The sequence below is a fragment of the Bactrocera latifrons genome, unplaced genomic scaffold (assembly GCF_001853355.1).
Source record: "Bactrocera latifrons isolate USDA-ARS-PBARC rearing strain unplaced genomic scaffold, ASM185335v1 scaffold_2, whole genome shotgun sequence".
In the NCBI taxonomy this organism is placed as follows: Eukaryota; Metazoa; Arthropoda; class Insecta; order Diptera; family Tephritidae; genus Bactrocera; species Bactrocera latifrons.
In genome coordinates this window covers 2,035,396-2,057,042 of record NW_017535518.1, presented here as the reverse complement: position 1 = coordinate 2,057,042, position 21,647 = coordinate 2,035,396, and the positions used below count along the sequence as shown (strand labels likewise).

The 21,647-nt window shown below is 36.8% G+C and overlaps 1 protein-coding gene across 3 annotated transcripts in view; it reads left to right on the top strand.

Annotated features, from left to right (window-relative positions):
• LOC108967898 (ATP-binding cassette sub-family C member Sur) overlaps positions 1 to 7,986 on the top strand; it is a 55,614-nt gene extending 47,628 nt beyond the window's left edge. For 2 of the 3 annotated variants that reach the window (XM_018931567.1, XM_018931570.1), the window contains exons 14-23: positions 188 to 921; positions 1,031 to 1,200; positions 2,279 to 3,087; positions 3,267 to 3,424; positions 3,490 to 3,685; positions 4,607 to 5,051; positions 5,448 to 5,575; positions 6,656 to 6,947; positions 7,004 to 7,200; positions 7,297 to 7,986. In XM_018931567.1, coding sequence (XP_018787112.1) covers positions 188 to 921; positions 1,031 to 1,200; positions 2,279 to 3,087; positions 3,267 to 3,424; positions 3,490 to 3,685; positions 4,607 to 5,051; positions 5,448 to 5,575; positions 6,656 to 6,947; positions 7,004 to 7,200; positions 7,297 to 7,464 — 3,297 coding nt within the window. In that variant the 3' untranslated portion in view covers positions 7,465 to 7,986. The remainder of the gene's footprint in view (positions 1 to 187; positions 922 to 1,030; positions 1,201 to 2,278; positions 3,088 to 3,266; positions 3,425 to 3,489; positions 3,686 to 4,606; positions 5,052 to 5,447; positions 5,576 to 6,655; positions 6,948 to 7,003; positions 7,201 to 7,296) is intronic. The other variant, XM_018931569.1, reaches the window with a different exon arrangement.
• Positions 7,987 to 21,647: the final 13,661 nt, after the last annotated feature.

Below are 21,647 nucleotides of genomic sequence, written 5' to 3'. Positions count from 1 at the left end.
AGTTAAGTTAAGTTAAGTTAAGTTAAGTTAAGAAAAAGGGGAAAAAAAATTGTTTGCAATGAAGTAAATTAAGAATATAATCTCAGCATTACTATAAATTAACACCCTAAAATTATGAAATCATATACCATGTACTCAAAAAATGCTGTAAAAATTATTTCCTAAAAAAACAAAATCCACTTTATAGCAACCGCTTCCGTCGATAAGTCGCTGTCGCAGCGGTAGTAGGTATGTAAATCATATTGGTGCTTTGCATGACACGCCCACCGGCGCCATTCCCGCCCGTATACCGCTGACGCGTCAACGCTCCAGCCACTATGGATCACGCCATCTTTTCTACGACGCGCCACTGCCCACCGACGAGTGTCAAATGGAGGATGTAATCTTACGTCGGCGACGGCGCTCCCAGCGCGTACGACGAAACTCTGCACAAGATCAACAGCGCCCCTATTCGCTTATTTCTACCGGCAGCAGTCGACTGAGCGCGGCGAGTACATCGACCACAGCATCAGCCGAGTTACGACGTAGTCTATTCACGAACAGCGTTGGTAGCAGCGCACCCAGCTATATGAGTGGTGTTAGTGGCAACAGTTTGCTGTCGGTGGATACTGGTTTCGTTGGCGGTGTTKACGAGAGTTCACAGCGCACACATTCCTGGCAGCCGCAGAGCGCTGGCGGTGATGAGGTTGTCAATAAAGCTCATCAAAAAGTGTCACGTAACAAATCATCGCCAGGCTGTTTGGTGCATAGCACACAACAACAACAGCAGCAGCAGCAGCAGCAGCAGCAGAAAGTGAATAAAGAGGAGGCGGCATCAGTTGGTTTGGGAAGCGGTTTCCAGCAGTTTTTGCGTCGCATGTCGATGCGGCGCACGGCAGCGCACATCAAGCCACGACCGCTTAGCAGCACAAATTCCATAAGGTGGGGAATAGTAATAATAACGGTTTATAAACTTTGAATTAAGTTCACGCTAGCTTCATTAAAGCTTTTGGATAGATGAATATACAACTTTTCTTCCGTCTTTATGTAGAAGCATTACCGAGGAGAGTACCACAAATCAATCCACACCTATGTCCAGTTCGGTGCCTTCGATTGAGTTAAGTACCGTTGCCACGCCAGAGGCGGATGAAGATCAGAAGGATGCGACAATGTGCGAGGATGATAGCTGGATTGTTCATATCGAAAATGAGGAAGTGGCGGGTGAGTCATAAAAAAGATTTCAGTAGAGAGTAGTAGTATTTACTTCAGTCTTTCTGCGTCAACTCATTGAGAGCCTGTGTTATATGAAGGATCTTCTAATATCCCAAGATCCATTTATCAGCTGTCAGAATTAGCCATTTACAATTTACTCCCCGGTGACCTTTAAACACTAAAATTCTTGTGGGAGTTATATGGAGGAGGATGAGGTGAACACATTCATGTATTTTCTCTTCCATTGCCCAGCTTTTGCAACACTGAGATTGAAAGATCTTCCCAGGCTTACCTTAGCGAACCAGAAGACATAAGATATATCCGAAATGACATTCAACTTCTCAATAAATTTGTGATAGGCCAGAGCATTTTGTCGATTTGCAAGAATCTTATGATCTACAATATAGAAATTTTAGGAACCACAAAGTACCAGCGTTCTAAGCTGTTCAAGTGAGATCCCTGTTAGGATCGAGTCATGCAGAGTCTGTGATATACTGAAGAGTCTTAATAAATCGATAGATCCGTCTTCAGATTCTTTCATTTACTTTTTGATCCATTCTGACCATCTAAGATATTTCTTGTTCTCAACTCGGGTTCAGCCTTTGTCGGAAAGTCCTTTGTCCTTATTTTATCAGGTTTAAAACTTAATTTTATTTCGGGGTTATATGATACCAGATTGGTTGGTGTTGTTGTTGTCGTAGCGGTAGAATTATGCAAATCTGGGTTTGTTCGGTTACGTAGACCCCACCGTCTGGGGAACGGAGCCAGATTGCGATCATTTTTTCGACACATAACCTCACACATTTCAAAAACAATATTTGTTTCTCGCTGACGTTATAAAAGTTCTTTTGTTCTCAACCCCGGATCCTCCTCTGTTGAAATCTTTTGATATTTTTTTCTAGTCCTCATCTTTTTATCAAATTTAAGACTATCTTATACTTCTAAGGCTGAATATTAGGGAAGTAACAATTCATCAGTCAGTCCCTGCACTCTTTTTCTCGAAAAGTTCTCTCGTGATACAAGCCACATAACCTCACAAATCTCTGTATTATAAAAAACATCAACAATCCTGTTCCGTATCCTACAGATGCCACCATTGACTACAAAACTTTGACCAACATGACAAATACACCGTTACACAACAATGATAACAAGCCGCCACAACGAAGAAACCCTATAAAACGCAGCCGAAGTGGTATTAAGAGATCAGCAGGTCGTGGCGCTGTTACTACTGTCACGGCCAACACATCGTCTGGCTACGATGCCGAAAGAAAATATGGAAAAATACCAGCACACATCTATTTGTTGTACCTACGTGCATCCGGTTGGCGAATGGTGACGATATTCTTTTTGACGGCGCTGATTTGGCAAGGCATGCGTGTGTACACAGATGTCTGGCTACAGCACTGGACCGACGGTAGCACAGGTAATGGCAACATAAACGTTAACAGCAGAGACAGCGGCGACATTGCTCGGAAACGAGTTGACAGCATGACGACGACTGTGTCGACGCCTCAGGCCTTTAATCGATTCGATATAACTGGCATAAACGCAACGGCAGCAACAGCAATACGAGCAGCGGCAGCATTACTGCAGGCGGCTGTCAACAAAACTGCTTACAACAACAGTAAGGTGTACAACAATGATAGCAGCGTCAATGGTCATGCCGAGGATGTCACGTATTATTTTCACATTTATTCGGCGATTTCGTGCGTTTGCATTGTAATGGCGGTGATATCGACACCAGTTGGCCAATTGGCCGGTTGCAACGCGCGCAGCAATCTACACGACCAATTGCTGTTGGCGATTATGCGCAAACCGTTGCACTTTTTCCAAGTGACCCCACTTGGACGACTGATGAATCGCTTTGGCAACGATATGGCCATCATCGATAAGGTGAGTGTGCGCCGAGCTGTGTGCGAAATAAAAATAAATATTTAATTTGCGTCAAAAGATAAAAAAAAGTTGTGAGAGGTTGAAATTTAAATCGGAAACGAGGTCAAAGTGTTAGCTTGTATAACTAGTATCCACTTTCAATCTTGAATAAATGACATTTGCTTACTCTTTCCTTACAGAAAATTGCCGCCACCAGTCAACGTCTCTTACAATTCTCTCTTCTTTGCTTATGCGCTGTGCTCATAAATGTCAGCATTACTCCCTGGTTTATATTACTCACAGCGCCGATTTGTTTTGCCTACTATGGCATACAAAAATTCTACCGTTGCTCGGCAAGGTTGGTGTCGAAACCGAATAAAAAGATTTCCCTACATTTACTGAACCAAAACTTTTACTTTGCAGAGAACTACAGCGCATTGAAAATTCGACAAGCTCGCCGGTGATCTCGCATCTGTCGGAAACCATACAAGGTGTTACGACGATAAGAGCATACAATCAGGAGGCACGATTTACCGAAATACTCTTTAAGCGCTTGGAGGCGAATACGATTGCATTTACGATATTGAATACAAGTAATCGTTGGTTGGGCATATCACTGGTAATTATGTATTTTAGTTATTTTTTTGGAATATTTAGCAATGATACCGGTGCTGTCATTAGTAATGGTTATGAAACTGCTGTTGCTAATCACTACTGGTAACGATATTGGTATTGCTAATGATACTGGTATTGATAATGATACGGGTACTGTTACTGATAATGAAACTGCTACTGGTAATTATACTAAAATTAGTAATGGTACTTGTATGTGTACTTTTATTGGTAATGATACTGGTAATGAAACAGCAATTGCTATTAATGCCGCTACTGGTAATGATACTGGAATTGGAAATGGAACTTGTATTGATAGTGATATTGAAAATGATACTGGTACTGTTACGGATAATGAAACTACTATCGCTAATGTTACCGCTCTGGTAATGGTAGTGGTATTAGTAATAGTAGTGCTACTGGTAATCGAAGTGGTATTTGCAATGATGCTGATACTGCTACTATTACTGATAATGGTACTTCTAATGGTAATGAAAAAGTTTGTGGTAATAATACTACTTTCGGCAATGAAAGCTTTTAGTAAAAGAACTGCTATTGAAACTGATACTGGTACTGCTACTTTTACTAATAATGGTACTCGTATTGATAGTACACTGATACAGTTACTGGTACTGGAACAGATATGGACAATGATGCTGATACGGATAATGTTACTTGTATTGGTAATGAAACTGTTAATGGTACTGCTATTGGTAACGATACTGGTACTGCTACTGTTAGTGTCATTGGTATTTGCATTAGTAACAAAATTGTTTTTGTAATCGTACTGCTATGAGGCCGAACTATAGCCCGCTGTATATGCAGTCTTTTTTGATTGCCATTTTTCGATAAAAGTAATCGAGTCAGTTTTTCGCTTTACTACTTTCCATTTTTGATTAATCAAGTACACCTCCTTCCTTTCTCACAGGACTTTCTAGGTGGCTTCATCGTCTTTATCGCCGTTATAACCGCTTTGATAGCTGCTACCATTAGTTGTAATCGTTACAAATCAAAACTCGGCAACGGCACCCACAATATAAATGAATTGCTAACGCCATCGCCATCACTCGTCGGTTTGGCCATCAATTACACACTGCTAATGCCGATCTACTTGAATTGGGTAGTGAAATTATTGGCTGATATGGAAATGTATGTGGGTTCAGTGGAACGTATAGCTTACTATGCGGAAATTGATCAAAATGTCGAAACACCGTTAGATATAACATGTGACGATGACACAGCCACAAATGTGAAAAAAGCCAAAACAAAAGCGACAGGGAAATCAGTTAATCACACTTCTGTCAATTTTGAAGTGGCGCGTGTGGAGTATTGTAAACCTAGAAGCTTGTCGGTGCCGTTGGTTATGAGTAATTGTAAGTTTCAGAGATTTGTTATTTCACAAAAAAGCTTTTTTGAAGAATTTATTTTACAAAACTTAATGTAATTAAAAAAAAAATATATATACATATATATAATTTATTTCTGTTGCCAATAATAGTTTTATAAACATTTGAATAATCATAAATCATACATCAATTGATGCATTTAAATTTATGTTCATATGTATCTCCTCTTTTGTTGAATATTTTAGCGACTCATAAATCAAAAGCTACTTCAAAAGAGCTTTTTGTTAACATTGATAGTTGTTCGTATGTACAACGCTAACGGAAATGTAATGCATTGACATTGATTCATAGACATATATTAAACCATTTTTTGGCGAAGTAAGATCTTATATATTAAATAATCATCAACTCTTTATTCTACAGATGAATCCGTACCCATTTCATGGCCACGGCAGGGTGACATCAGCTTTGAGAGTGTCAGCTTGCGTTATGAAGGTCAGAGAGACGAAGTGATTAAGAATTTGTCATTAAAAATTCCTTATGGCCAAAGGGTAGGTTATTGTGTGTTATTCGCTCTTTACAAAACAAATTTTGGCCTAAATATTTAGGTAAAAAAAAAGTATTCCGATAATAATTTTTCGATTAATTTTTTAATAATAATGGAACAAAAATCTAAAATTATCGGAAATAATCGATTAGTATTACCTTAATTTTTAAAATTTCTAAAAGATTATCTAATATATTTGTTTGTTGTTTTTTCAATATGAATAAAATATTATTTATTAGAAATATCGAAAAATTTAACTTATCGATAATATTTTTTCAAACACAAAAATTAAGAACTTTAAAGAAATGTTAGTGTTATGTTAACGAGATATTGTTAATGGAACAAAAGTATAAAATGATCTGAAGTAATCGATTATAATTACATTGATTTTTATATTAAAAAATATTTTTTTCATTATGATGTTTTTCATAACATATTTCATTAATAAAGATAACACAACAACGGTTACATTTATCGATTTTTGTTCCGATGCAGACGCAGGGCATACCCAGTTTTTACATATCGATAACTATTAATAAAAATGTACTACAAACAGTAAATGTAAAATAATCGTTTACTTTGTATCCAAAAAATATCCATAAATATTGCGAAAATTATAAAAATCTAAATTTAATTGTTAAAATATTTCACATATGACATAACATATTTCATTTTTAAAAAGAACACGACTTAAGCGATTAGGATTGTTGAATGCCAGTCATATTATATTTATCGCTTTTTGTTAAGATGAAACCATCGTATGCAGAGCAAATTTTATATTTCGATAATAAATTACAGAAATGTATTACAAACAATAACGCAAAATTATCGCAAATTATCGATTACAATATGCTGTAAATTTGGTATCGAAAAATATCGATAAATATTTCGAAAATTATTAAAATCTGAATTTAATTGTAAATAAATTTCACATATGACATAGCTATTTCATTTATGGAGATAACGCAATAGTAATCGGTTATCGATTGTGATCACATATTATAGAACAACTGAATCGATTATTATACTGATGATATATTGGTATACATCGCATTTTCTAAAACTCTTATACTCCTTCCTGCAGATTGGCATTTGCGGACGCACCGGCAGTGGCAAATCTTCATTAGCCATGTCCTTGTTGGGTGTGTTACAAACGACAGCGGGACGCATTTGCATCGACGATGTGGACATAACGAAAATTCATCCAGACGAAGTGCGCATGCGTGTTTCGATGATACCACAGGATGTGCATGTCTTCAATCTGAGCATACGCGAGAATCTTAATCCAACAGCTTACTATGCCATCTCCGAGCTGTGGGATGCGCTAGATAAGGTGGGATTGACGAGTTTTGTCAATCAGTTGCCAGACAATATTGGTAAGTAGTTAATTTTACCTTTTCAAAGTGTATCGTTACCGTTACTTTAATTGCAGATACCATTGTTGGTGATGGTGGCATACAGTTGAGCGCCGGTCAACGCCAGTTGCTCTGCTTGGCGCGTATTCTCTTGCGCGGCTCGGTTTGTTTGATACTTGACGAAGCGACCAGCTCTTTGGATAGCGGCGCTGAGCAGGCGCTCCTCACAGCGGCACATAACTCCTTCCGCGGTCGAACGATTATAACCATTGCGGTGTGTAAATTATTCTCTTTATATATTTTATAAATATTCAATTTCTATAATATTATTTGAAAATACTATTTCATCATTTTCACTTCCAAATTTCAGCACCGTCTCTCCACAATACTTGATTATGATCGCATTATTGTTTTGGAGCAGGGTCGCATTATTGAAGACGGCACGCCTGCTGAGCTGCAGCAGCGTAAAGATGGCACCTTCTATGGTTTATTACATTTAGGGCGTACCGTGGCTGGTACTAATTTTCCTCAGCTGTAAATGCGAGTTTAAAATTTTAACTTTGAAAACTTTACTTTCTAATGGTATTGTATTTATAGTGAAATGCTTGTGTTAATGGCCTTATATATTTAAGTATTTTTCTAAATTTCGTGCATTTTATGAAATTTTTCGTAATTTTAAAGCAACCCACAAGTGTCAACTAAGTTTCGCCCCTTTAAATAAGAGTATTATTGTTGTAACTATATTAATTTAACTTGCAGTAATGCGTACTAAATGTAAGTTCTCTACTTAAACTGAGATTGAAATGAGTTATTGTTTGGCCATATTGTTTTCTAGTCTTTATTTATAAATTAAAAATTGTACAATTTATACGACAAACATATTTAGTAGGCGCGCCCTTGGATTGTACTTATATTTAAATTCGTTTACTTACATATATACACATATATTTATGTACCAAGTACTATACAATCGCTTTGTATTGGAGTATGGGCACGTACTTACTAGACTAATGTCTGAAACCATGCATTTGTATAAATAAATAAAATAATACAAATAAAATGAAGATTTCTTGGCTTCGTGAAATATAAAATAAGAACTTCGTGAGACATATAGAGCTGGAATTGCCAGTGTAGATTATATATTTTTATGTATATAAAGTCTAGTTAAACAGAACTCATTTCTACTTGCCTGCGATTTAAGCGTTTATTTAGTATGGTGAGAATGACCTCATTTATACCATATACTTGTATGCATCGTTTTGCTGGATAACTTGTTGCCTTTATGAGGGTAATCTTATAATGCCACTCTAAAGGAACCATCTTCGTTTTTATTAGCAAACTCTGGGACAATCGATCTTCACAATCGATCTTCTCTTTTTCTTTACGCAAATCGTTCCCGAGCAAAATTATTCGCCATAATTAAGAAAAGATTGTAATCACTTGATGCCATCTACGTTAGATGCAGAACACCGAGTAAAAGGCTGAGCATGCCTATATCAAAGGCAGGTCGGTTGACATAGCGCCACGACAGTCGGGTCTACGTAACCGGAAGATCTGAAGATTTGTTGTATAGACAACTCGGCAGTCTTACCTTCGGGGAACCAGGAGACATAGCCGAAACTGATATTGGCCGCCTGAACAAATTTGTGATAGCCTCGAAACGCTTTGTGAATTTGTAAGGGTTTTATGATCTATTAAAAAGGAGTTTCAGGTAACACAATGAACCGGCGTTTTAAACTGTCTTAGTAAGATTTCTGTTCCACTTAAGCTAACCTAGTCTAACCTCTCGATGCTGGCCACTTCTGGGCGAATGCTTACATATTTCATATGTCCCAATTGTCGATAGTACCTGTCCGAATTCAGAGTATGGACCTTATGGAAGGAGCTCATATTGAATGATTATTTGCCAATCCCACTGAAAACACAGCAAAGACTGTCTGAACGGAAAAAGTGGCTTGGTCATGTATATATGTACCTTAAAATTTTTAAATAATATGTTTTGAGTCATAACTGGGCAACCTCGAACTTCACTTACTTTCTTAAAGCACTTCATGGGCACTTTTCTTCGGCTGAGTATTAACTATTTGTTATATATGTTATTTTGAGGTTAGGGCTTAGTATTTGACGTGCTTGCGTTAAGCAAAGGCATAAGAAATAAACAAAGAATGAAAAATAAAATAGTAAAAAAACTTTACAAAACATAAAATCCAAATCCACTGACGTAAAGAGTGCAACAATAACAATATTCGGCGTATAACGGTGAAACTGGAGTGTGGAGTAGTTGTACTAGCAGCAGCTGCAACGATGGTCAGCACGTGCCACAAGCAGCCGACTACGATGCATTCTATATGGACGGATAAATATAAAGATATGGTACGAGCACTTTTGTTAGTATGTATTTATAAATGTAGAAGTATAACTGTATATACCACACTTTAAACGAGCCGCTGTAATAGTGTCAGCACATATGTATCTACATAGTGTGAGTGTGTTGGCACATCGTATATTATATAAAATATGTTTGTGTTGTTTTGTTTGCACCGATACGTGTTTATTGCCAAACATGTGAGCGCCCACATACAAACACTTGAGAGTGCAAATCCCTTTAAATTGCTATGTGACACCCCATTTGCCTTGAGTGTATACGATTGCAGTGGTTTAAATGGTATTTTCGAAAGAAGCACAATAAGAAGCTTCTCTTACACGTTAGTTTTGAAGGTGTGACATGTGGGGAAGCACGGTGTATATATTTTGAAATTCAAAAGGGAACTGGGAAAGCAAAAATCTCTTGTTAGTTTTAAATTAAGCATCGCAGAGTATTAGAAGGTGAGAAAAATGTTTATTGAGACTAGAAAAGGTGGGAACAGCTTTATCAGTATTACAAATAATGATAATCTAAATTATGATCCCGTAATAGCGATCGGATATTCACTTTAGAGCTTTTATAAATAATACATGAAAGTATTTATTACATTTTTTGTGCTAAAACCAACGAAAGTGATCCTCTAGATCTACAATACCATGTTCAAACCCATTATGTTCTATGGAGTTTTTATGTAGTGGAGGGCTCTAGAAAGTACCACACCTATATGGAATCTCGAGAGTGTTGAAGGGGCGGCGCTCATCAGCATATGTCGTGCAATAAGATCCACTTCAACCATTGCACTTAACGCCATCCTGCACATAATATTGCCCGCGGACATCGCCGAAAGGTGAATGGCTGCGAAAGTTGCCATCAGGCTCAGAGAGGCTGGGTTCCTAAAGGAACAAGGGTCTGAACACTCGGAAATTCTCACTTACTTTGACTTCATACTGGATCACTTGAATCATGGAGTCCCTAAACCGTACTCTGGCGGCTCCATCTCTACCCACATAACAGTGAGGGAATTGTGGATGGGAAGAAGCTGTTGGACTAGAAGCGGCAGTGAGCTTCTTCACGAAGGTTGGTGGAGAGATCCATTTTTAGGAGCTCTCTATCAACTTAAGTCTCAGAATTTCTGACTAATGCTATTGCCGGCCGAGGTTGCAGCCATTAAAGTAGCAGTAAATTTACTGCTCGGGGTGCAGCCTACTTCAGAGTACTGACTATCTACTCAGATAGCAGATATTACCCTTGAACTCATTAAGAGTGCTTTCAGAGCTGGTCAATAGCATCGAGTGTCCTTGTGAAGAATGGTATGGGTACCAGGCCACAGCGGAATCGCAAGAAATTGTAAAGCTGATGAGCTACCAAGAAAAGGCACCCTAGAACCGCTATCGGTAGAATGGGCGCGTATAGGGGTTTCCGTTTCCCTATAGCTTGGCCAAGCGGAAGCTTGATCAGGGCTAGACCACCGAGCTGGCGGGATGGAAATTAAACGCCTGTGCAAATTTGTTTTGGCTACTAAGAGTTTTGCTAATTTATAGTTCGAACACAGGATTTATTATTTGCTATTACCTAACAAAGGTCTACATATAGTCCACGTGCGATTTTTGATCAGCCATCTAACCTAACTTAACTGAACATTGTGCTGAAATACGAAACTGAAATGCAGTAACCTTAAATTCATTGGCAAAGTTGTTTATCACACCCGAAATTCGAACTATTTTCAAATTCAAATTACTTTTGATCAAACTCAGCCCTTTAAACTTTCTTTAAAGCTTAAGTTGTCGCTGTCAAAGTTCAAGAAAAAAAAGCCCTTTAAACGCACATAATACCATCATGAGCTAGAAAAGAAGCAGGAATAACAATAAGATGCAATAACTTGGCGAAATTTTGTTAGTTACAAAAACAAGATTTAAAATTTTTCTTTCGTTTTTCTGCAAAGATATTTTCTTGCCGCATAAACTTCTGAATCTGAAAGTGAGCTTTATTTAACATATATTAATATACATTGTTGTTTGTATTCCATCGCTTAAAGTTCATGCGACAAGGTCTTCAATATTTCGAAAGCAAAAGAACAAAGTAAAAGCTCTTAAACTTAATATAAGCGTTTACATAAAAATTTACACTCACCATTAGTTAGCTAAAACGCAGGAAAATGTAGATAAATGTTCAACAAAAGAAAACAAGTAAAAGAGAGAAAAGTAAGTGTGAATATCTTATACTTTCACAATTGGGCAAGTGTCAAGGGCGGAGTCTAGCACAGTTTAGGAGTTTAAGCTAAAGTCTGGAACTATTTCATTCGTATTCAGCGCTAGACCAAAGTATATGCTCTAATTTTCATTAGGACACCTGACATATATACTAACGTACTATATATGGCAAAAGTCAACCAAACGGAAATCGGGATTGTCCACATATACTTTAGACTTTACATATTCCCACAGGAAAAAGTCTAGCGGTGTGATATCACACGATCTTGGAGCCCAATCGACCGGCCCAAAACGTGAAATTATTGAAATGTTAATTGCGTCGAAATCCCGAGCTTCAATTTTAGGCATTAATTAGTCAGTTATCATGGCGAGATAACGGTCGCCATTTATCATTTTTGAAAAAATATGGACCGATGATTCCATCGACCCACCAAAATGTTGTATTTTCTGGATGAAATGTCAGCTATTGAATCTCTTGACAGAAGTACTTGGATCACCTGTTGTTTAGTGTATAGGAGGGAAGTACTATTGACCTGATTTTACCAATTTTGGACACACAGGCATGACATTATCAAAAAGAGAATGTCTCCTAATTTCAATAGTAGATCCCACAGATAGACTAATATTTTCACTAAGAAGTCAGCCATAGGCACTGTTGTCTATATATTCGGTAAGGTTTCGACAATTTTTCGACTTTAGATGACAAATATTAGAAGAACTTCATTTCGATATTTTAAGAGCAATTATTTTTGTGGGTGGGCCCTGCCACGTGTAAATCGTCCAATTTTAACACCTTTTCCACGATTTCGATAGTTTTCTCAGACGCATTGACAAGACTACGCTGTAAGCATCTGCGATATGATACACTGGAGGAAGCGTCGATTGTGAGGCCACAGAGTCTTTTAAAAAGGTAAACAAAAAGATCAATGGCTTGAGGAAGGGTTGTTGACTTTGCCAATGGTAAACAAAAAGGTCATTGACTTCAAGGTCAATACTCGTATCTAACTGGAACTGGAATATAATAACTGGAAAGGTTCCTGACCTTGCTAAATACAAAAGCTCATTGACCGCAGGTAGTTAAATAAATCGAACTTATCGAACGTACATGAGCTCAGGAGAGGTTCTACGTTAAAGTTAAACAAATTGTCAATGATTTCGAGAAGGGCTGTTGATTTTATTAAGGATAAAAGTCAATGCCTTCAAAAAAGGGTTTGATCACGCTAAAGGTAAATCAAAAGGTCTTTCACTGCACTGACGTTAACCGCCCGCGGGAAGGGTTGTTGAATTCGCTTAAGCGTTACATAATAAAAGTAAACACATAAAGTTCATTAATAAACTTGATCTCATAAATAACCTAACGAACTGGCAAGAAATAAGGTAAAATAAACAGATCACTGTTAACTTTGTTCAATCAAATTGTTTGAAGATTTTGTATTATGTGTCAATATACATATATATAAAAATAAAATAATATTTTTATAGCAATATAAATAATATTTGTAGATATTTTATTTTACAACTTTTTAAACATAATGAATCATTCATTCACAATAGCATAAACAAAATTACCACTTCAAAGCTTTTCTTACGCTTTACCAATTTTTTCACTTCTTTTATTAACTTCCTAAGTATTCCCCTTTGAATGAATACAGGTTTCACTCACTTTTCAATTAGTATTTGCAACACTGCACATACATATAAAAGTCGTGGGTGGCTTGGGCAAAAATGAAAGTGCACCTGACAGTACTCTGTTTAACATACAATTCGCCGACAATAATACGTGTGTTAGTTAATCGTAATTCGTAATCGATCGGTTCGGTGTTTGTGCGCAACGCGGGTGTGAATAGTGTGTTGTAAAGTAAATAGTGAAATTTTAATCTTATTTGTGAAAAGTGTGTACTGAATATTGCCAAAATAAGTGCCGGAGGCTTTTGCCTAGAAGTGGGCAAATACAGGTGAGTGATTTTCTGCTAATGATCGAACTACCAAAAAGTCAATTGTGTTGATTTGCATTTATGCTACATTTTGTGAACAACAAATTTGCGAATTGAAGGGTGCTCGGCCACTCGGCTACTCCAATCGACAGCGAGCCGTAATTGGAGTCTCACTTGCGCTCGATTCGTTTGCTTTTGTTGGGAGATGTTTGTTGTGCATTTTCATTGAATATTTATGTGGGAAAGCAGCAGTAGCACTATGCATGTTTGTGCATGCAGATTTGTAACAGTTGTAATTGAAGTGTTTGGGGAAAAGTATACTGCAAGAATTTTGATTGCTTTGCTGTGAATGTGTGGTATGGAATAGGTGCTTGCCCTATTTCTTTGATAACTTTAATTTGGATGGCTTGTGGTATTGAAAGCGAATAATTATTGTTTTGTGGCATTTTTTGAAGGAAGAAAAATCTGCATAAAACTCAAATGAATAGTAAACATTTCTAAATATATGAGGTGTACTGAAAATGTGAATTATCAAGGAAAATTATATTACTTCAATAAAATGTTATTATCAATTTAAACAAATAATAATTTAAAGTACAGAAGTGTAATTTATTTAGGCAATGTGGTAAAGTCTGTTGACTGAAACTAAAAAAATACTGTTAAGTTCGCAGCATAGAGTGGTTCAAAAGTAACTGACGCATGAACAGATTATAATTATTTTTTATACTTTTAATTTTTTTTTGGTATATTGGGGTGGTGCAATACTCAATCAATTAAATAGTTTAAAATATTTGATTACTAAATCAATTAAGATAATTGAAATATCACAATTACGGTGCCAATCTAAACAAGTTTTGGAAGCAATATTCTCAAAATATATTTTTAAATGGTTGCCACATGTTTGAAAATTTTACATGAACTATATTTTTGGGACAAAAACGTATATATGTCCGTCTGTCTGTTTGTCCGCCTCTCAGTTTTTGAAATATCGATCTGAAATTTCGTACACGCCCTTTTTTCTTCAAGAAGCTACTCATTTGTGGGAATTCTTCATATCGGATTGATATAAGATATAGCGGTCATACATACTAAACGATCGGAATCGAGTATTTGTATGGGAAATTTTCTTATCCGACATGATATCTTCACGAGATTTAGCAGAAAGTATTGCCCAACGCAATGCTACAATCTTCGAACATATTTTTCAAATTGGACAGCTATAACATATATCTGCCATACCAATTGGTCGATCAAAATCAAGATAAAGATCTTTTTATACCATTTTTTTTATATTTTTTAAAATTTTTTTTTATATATTATATTTGTTAAGAGAGTGCTTGTTCTCATCCTTTTGAATTACTATAAGATTTCCGTTTTTTTTCATTACACCTTAGTGTTTATCAAGCCACACATTCAAAGCTGCTGATTTCCTTATTTATCGCAAAGATCAAACGTACAACTATTACCAAGTTGCTTATGCACCATTGAACATTTTTCTGTGCGTGCCGATTTCGCAGGCAAAACTCACTCCTATTAACTTCTCGACCGAATTGATGTTGATTTACTTTACTGCTGATGTATGCGTCTGAGCCAGGGAACTAATGCAATTTGTATTGATTGTTTGGCCACAGAATTACGAATATGTACATACATACATACGTATATACATATTAACATACAAGCAAAAATGTCCATGTACTGGTTTAAGTAATTACTGCACGAAACACTTTTCTGTTGCCTTCCATTCAATTATTCCTTCTTATCATGGAATCTTCGCATTTAATCTTAACTTTAGTCTTTCGCACTTATTGGCTTGTCCAAATGGTTTTTGTATTTAGTAGATATTTTATTTCCCATTTTATTTGCCACTTTTGTGTGATTTTATGCGCTGAAGTTAATTGTTGTTGTAAACGCGTGCGTGACGAAGCCGCATCCACTTAAGCGTACAATGAACAGGAAAAATGAATGATGGAGTACCATAGATGATGATTATTTATATGTATGTATTTGACTTGGACAGGAATGATTTGTTTGTAGCCTAGCTGTTGCCAAGTGTTTTTCACATACACATATACAAATATATATTTATGTACGAACTTACATATATATGTATCAAATAATTGTTTGTGTTGGCTTGATTTGCGAAAATCACTTCAAGTCGGAGGCGTGATATTTACTGGGAGTTCACTGTTATTTTTGTAAAAGTTGTTGTTGCATACTTTGCCGAAGTCGCATGCTGATAATGTAATTAATTATATTTGTTTACTAATAATGACTTGAGTGATGCATGAATTGCATATGTGGTATAGAGAAAAAAACTCATTGTCTGCGGTAATTTTATTCCTATCTGTTCGGCTATGTATGCGTAATAGATTTTTTCAGTAATTATTTGCTTTTAGAACTATGATATTTTAAAGCGAAATTTCGACTAAGCCTTCGGCCACGCTCTTTAATCATCTCTTGAAATAATAAATTTTGTTGGTTTTCAAAAATTATAAGCAGAAACATTCCTCGCTCTAGGTATCATTTTCTGCAGGTTCTGTTATTTTTGTTGTTATAGCATATTCGTTCCGGTTACGTAGATCCGACTGTTGTGGTAGCGGCAGGTTTTGAAGGTACTCTTAGAGATCGGTTATATAAATTATATGCATGAAGGCAGATGCTGGGCTGAAAATGGGGGCTCACGCTCCTTCTCTCATGCACTGATGCTACACAGCTATTGTTAGACAAATTCTGATCTACGACGCAGTAGCAAGTAAGGTACAGAAATCCACCTACCGAAAGTAAGTGGAAAGGGCTTAGAGGCTCGCTGCACTGCGTATAATGGGAGTTTTGAGAACAATTCCAACGGCGGCTCTTGAACTGGCACTAAACCTGCCATCTATACCTCTTCGCTGACAACTGCGAATGAAAATCGTCGGGGCGACCATTTGGCTACAGGAACCTATATTTACATATAGAACCTTTAGGCAAATGTAGCTCTATGGGTAATGGTGGTTGGGCAAACACCGACAGCATGACCCCAATATTCATTCCCGGTTGAAAGATCAAAGTAAACATAGGAAAAAAAGGTGGGGTAAAGGTATGTTAGCTGTTTGAGACACGCTAAATATTTATACGGCTGGCTCGAAAATGGACGATGGAGTTGATGCGGGAATATACTGTTCAGAGTTAGACTTAGGGCAACCTTTCAAGTTCCCGGTCTACTATTTCAAGTTGTTGAGGTCTTTGCAAAAGCCGCGCAGTTGGCTTCTAATGCAGGCAATTCTAAAGTCAACATCTACGTAGACAGTCAAGTTGCAATCAAGGCAGTAACCTCGTATCGCATACCGGCCACAAGCAAGCAACTTTATTACTACTGAGTGCTAGGCCGCAAAGGTATTGTTTATACGACATTCTCGACAGAAGCATGGTAAATAAAATCAAAACCCCAATGGAACGAGCTACCTGGCTGCTTCTTCTTCTATAGAGTAGAGACTGTAGGAATATGATGGGAATACTAACTGATCATTGTCTGCCGGCGGCAAACGTTCGCAGGATGGGGTGACAGTTCGAGAAGGCTGCAGGAAATATTTAGAGCAGGTCACCAGGGAAACAATGGTTCATCTCTTGTGTCCCTCATTGGCAAGACTACGCTGTAAGCATCTGGGTATAACAGTATGATACACCAGACACAAGCATCCTAAAGGTTGACCTCTTGGACCTAGCAACTGATCCAAAAGGCGATCTGGTATCGCAAAAGACCAAAACTGGTATATGCGCGGTTTATTGGCTTACCAGATTAACCTAACCTAACATTAGGGAATACATCCCCATAAGAAAACTAACCAAATTAAAATCCTCACTTGTCTGCATGTCTCTTTGTACCCACTTTCTCCAAGCCAATGACCTTACCTTACATTTCCGAACACACACATACACGCAATCGATTGTTGGTAATCGTTTATATGTATAAGATGTCGCTTTGCTACGTTGATGCGTGGCGCCAGGCAGATGTCAAATCAAACGTATAAGTTGACCCAGTCACACACAGAACACAAGTCGACGACAACAAGCAGAGACAAAATACAATATTTGCACGACAACAACAACAGAACTAGAACTATGCATACAGTAGCGAGTAATAGATAATCTTTTAACACACCCAACCGATGATAAACATTTCCTCACACACACACACACACACACACACATGCGTATATACCATCGTGTATGACACATATTAACATATACACACACACACTTATATATTGCTCTTATATAGATACATATAAATCTGTGTGTAGTTTAAGTAAAGAATAGTTGCAAACAAAGGACGGCCTAGTGAAATTAACAAATGTGTACTGGCTATTGAGGCGGAAATTCGTAGCCAGAAACTTGTGGCATGCTGTAAGGCGCACAAGAAGAAGCAAAGAAGCAGCAGCAAGTGTGGCAGCTGAATCTGTAAAAAGTACAGTTAATTGGGTGAGTACTTTTGCGGAGGGGATGAGAGGGTGTTGTTTGATGCTCTCTACCGCCTTAAATTATGCTGTAAAATATGTTCCACTATTCATTTTTGGCTCCACTGCTGTTAACTACTTAACAGTAAACCTGTTTTAAACATATTCTGTAGTTGTTTTAACTCTGTTGAGCAGCAGAATGTTATTGTAGCGATGCAGTTAATGTTGCAATTTTTGCTTTTAAGAATTTTTAAATAAACGAAATTTATATTATATATTTAATCCAACAAAAATAAATCCATAATTTTTGCATTAATTGGAGATTTGTTTTCTCACAGTTAAAGGCTTAAGTATAAGTTTCCTCGGATAAAAAACAGTATATTTTCAACAATTTTTTTCTCACATAAAAAAAAAATATTTTATTAGATTTTCTATTGTTACAAACATACACAATTAGCAAAGAAGTTTTGAAATTTTTGGAAATACATATTTTAAACTCTGCTATTGTGACGCCATTTCTGGTGATCCCTCTAAAAAAGATGCGCCCGCCTTGGCAGAATTACTCCTTACAGGATCATCTAAAGTGAAAAATACGTGTTTTAGTTAAAACCATAACTTAGAATTTGGACGAAGGAAAAAAATAACAAAACATCGAATTCTTTGCAAACATTTTTCCCCAAAAAAAAAATCGCGAAAATTTTTCAAAAGGAAAAGCAATTTCTATAGCCATAATCTTGGTGTCAGCTGCGGACTTTAATGTGACTACAGAGAACCTCTCAATTAAGTTCAGGAAGCTTCTGACAAGTCAATATCGATGTGTTTGGTCTGCTGTTGTCTTGATAGAACACAAATTCACTTTTATTGTTGCCAAATGGTGCAATTGATGCACATTACAGGCTCGAATTTGGCAATAGGAGATGCCTGACCAACCCCCCCAAGCTCGTAGCAAATCTCTCCTGATTGGCAATCCTCATTAGGCCACCGTTTACGAGTCTCAGAATGCTTCGAAAATGACGGTTTCTCTTGACATTATTGTGAATGGTAATTCCTATAAAAGTGTAAAATATAGCATATTTCCTCTTTCTTGGAGTCCATTTTTAAGGCATGTTCAAACAGTACTGTGCCATAAAACTGGATCAAAATATTTTTTTTATAAAAAATCGTTTCTTGCGCACTCCATATAGCGTAAACCAATATCTTGAAAATCATTTTATTTTGCTCCCAATATTAGGTGTTTAATTTTCTTTATAGAAAAAAATGGGGTTCCTATACCAATTTATGCTATAATTAGTTCGTTCTGAATACACGGCTATTTCAATTGAGTTCAATAGTTTGAGATAAATTTAAGTAAAGTTAAACTCAATTTTGTGGTAATTTGAAGTCTCCAAGGTACTTTCGAATGTAAAAAACAAGATTGAGTCGTCAATGAGTTAGTGAGAATAGCGTTCGTATCATCATATGATATATGCTATATGACTATAGCCAATTCAAATTATTGTCCTAAATAAGTATAACTTCATATTTTCACCAAGACTATAACCCTTAATGGAGATACATGATTAGGTACCATATTATCGGTTCTTCAGTATAATACATTTTAAATCTCTAAAATACATATGTGTATTTAATATTAGTCTATTATATTCTCTAGGTTTAAGAACCTTAATTTAAAAAATATGTTTAAATCAAATAGTAACTGGAATATAAGCTCTTATTAATGATCTATCCCTATCGAAATAATTCATAAAGCAATTTTTCAAAAATTTATTTTTTTCAAATTGCGACATTATTTGGCGCTTGTAACATTGTTTCCACAAATTGCAGTTTTTATTTATTTAATTTCTTTAAATTCATTTTAATTTTAAATTTACTTAAATGCAATATTTTCCATTAAAGCAATTTACAGCTGCTGTAAAATTTAACATTTCCTTGCATGCACTGTAACATAAATCCGGCTACTGTAAAATTTAACATTTCACTGCAGTCACTATAACATAAACCAGGCAACATTTGACTCGTAACAGAGCACGTTTCTTCATACACAACAAACATTTTAGCAGCAGCCTGTTGGATGCTGTGTGCTCCGCTGTTGTTACAGTTTCAGCATACACAGCTGCCTTCGCTTCACTGTTGTCGCCACAGCCATCGTCGTCGTCGTCATCGTGGTCATTATCCTCATCGTGTTCGTTGTTCGTGGCTTTCGTTTGATTTTGATTACAGCTGAGGCTGAAGATGGTTTTGTTGTCGACTTTTAGGTGCTACAGCTGCCACGCATTGCGTTTAGTTCTATCGTGTCTGCGTTAATGTACGGTTGCAAAACGTCGTCACTTCTGCGGCGACGAACTGAACGTGAACGTACGCGTGGTAAGCAGCTGCCAAAGTGTTGGTACCTTGCCTGCCTGCTAACGGGCGCGACATTATCCGAAAGCAAACTAACCAAATACCATAAAGTGCGCACTATAAGCGCTTGTGCAAGTCAGCCTTCTGACTAGTTGGCGTGATGAATTTCGTGCATTGTTTACATGGTTCATGCGCTGTTGTTGCTGTTGTGCGTATTTATGTAGCAATTAAAGCGTAGCCTGGCATTAGGCGCTTAAGTGAGATAACAAACAGCAGTGCGTGGTCGCGTAGCCGCTGCATACCTAATGCGCGTCTGTGTGCTTTCTGCTGCTTGGTGCTGGGCCGTAAAAACGAATGACAAAGCGTTCAACTTTAAAATATATATGCAAGTGCTTGTGTTTTGTCCCCGGTATGGTTGTAGCAGTCGACGAGCAGTGTTGAAAAGTAAGCAATAATATGTTGCTTAGCAATTACTTTATCTTTTGTATTTGCAGTTTCATGAAATTGCTACAAATGTTGTTTGCGTACTTTAATGAAGGCTTCCTTAGAAGTGAGTTCACATGTGCGTGCGTGTGTATGTATGCGTTTCGTAGTTTTGGCCTACATAGACGCACAAAAGTATGCTAAAAGTTATTTGAAAGCTTGCCAAATGTGCAAATGTGTAGATTGCAAATATTTAATTGTGTCTACGAAACACTAATCTGACATTCAACGACTGTAAATAACAGCGAGGATTTGCTGTACATGTTCTACGCACCGGCAGTGTGGCTACTGCAAAGCAAAAGGAAAAATCATGTCATTAAAAAATGCTTGCACAGTGTGTGCCAATTTTAGCTGGGAAAGTTTAAATGCAATTTAGACGCAATCATTCCTTCGTACGAACATTCGTGGAATGTTTATGCGTACAGAAATTGAAATTTATGAAATTAATAGTGTACTTTAAGCAGTATGCCAACTTAAGGGAAACATAATTTAATTATGTGATTTTACAATAGAAGAAGTTAAAAAGTTAGTTAAAACAATTCCCTACAAATCGGTCCAGCTTTGACTCATACATGTTTTTTTCTTCGTAGGGTTAAAAAATTGACAGAGTATGCGGCTTCTGTTAATAATATATTTCGCTTTAGGAAGAACGCTAGTCAACGCAGCCATTTCACGACTTCGTAACGGTGGCTGTTTTTGTTTTGCTAATTTTGAGCTGCTGAAATTGATAACGATAATAAAAATATTACTAGATATGACTACAACACCAGTCAGGGGTGTATGGGTCAGATCACCTCCGTTCACTAAAATGAAAAAAAAGCTTTATCTCGAAGTTTTCTAACTCAAATTCATAATCAGCACACCTCAAACACCCCATAAGCCTCTTAGCAGTTTTCCTTCAGATTTGTTATGTTGTGTTATTTAAATAAATATTATTAAATTATTAGTTA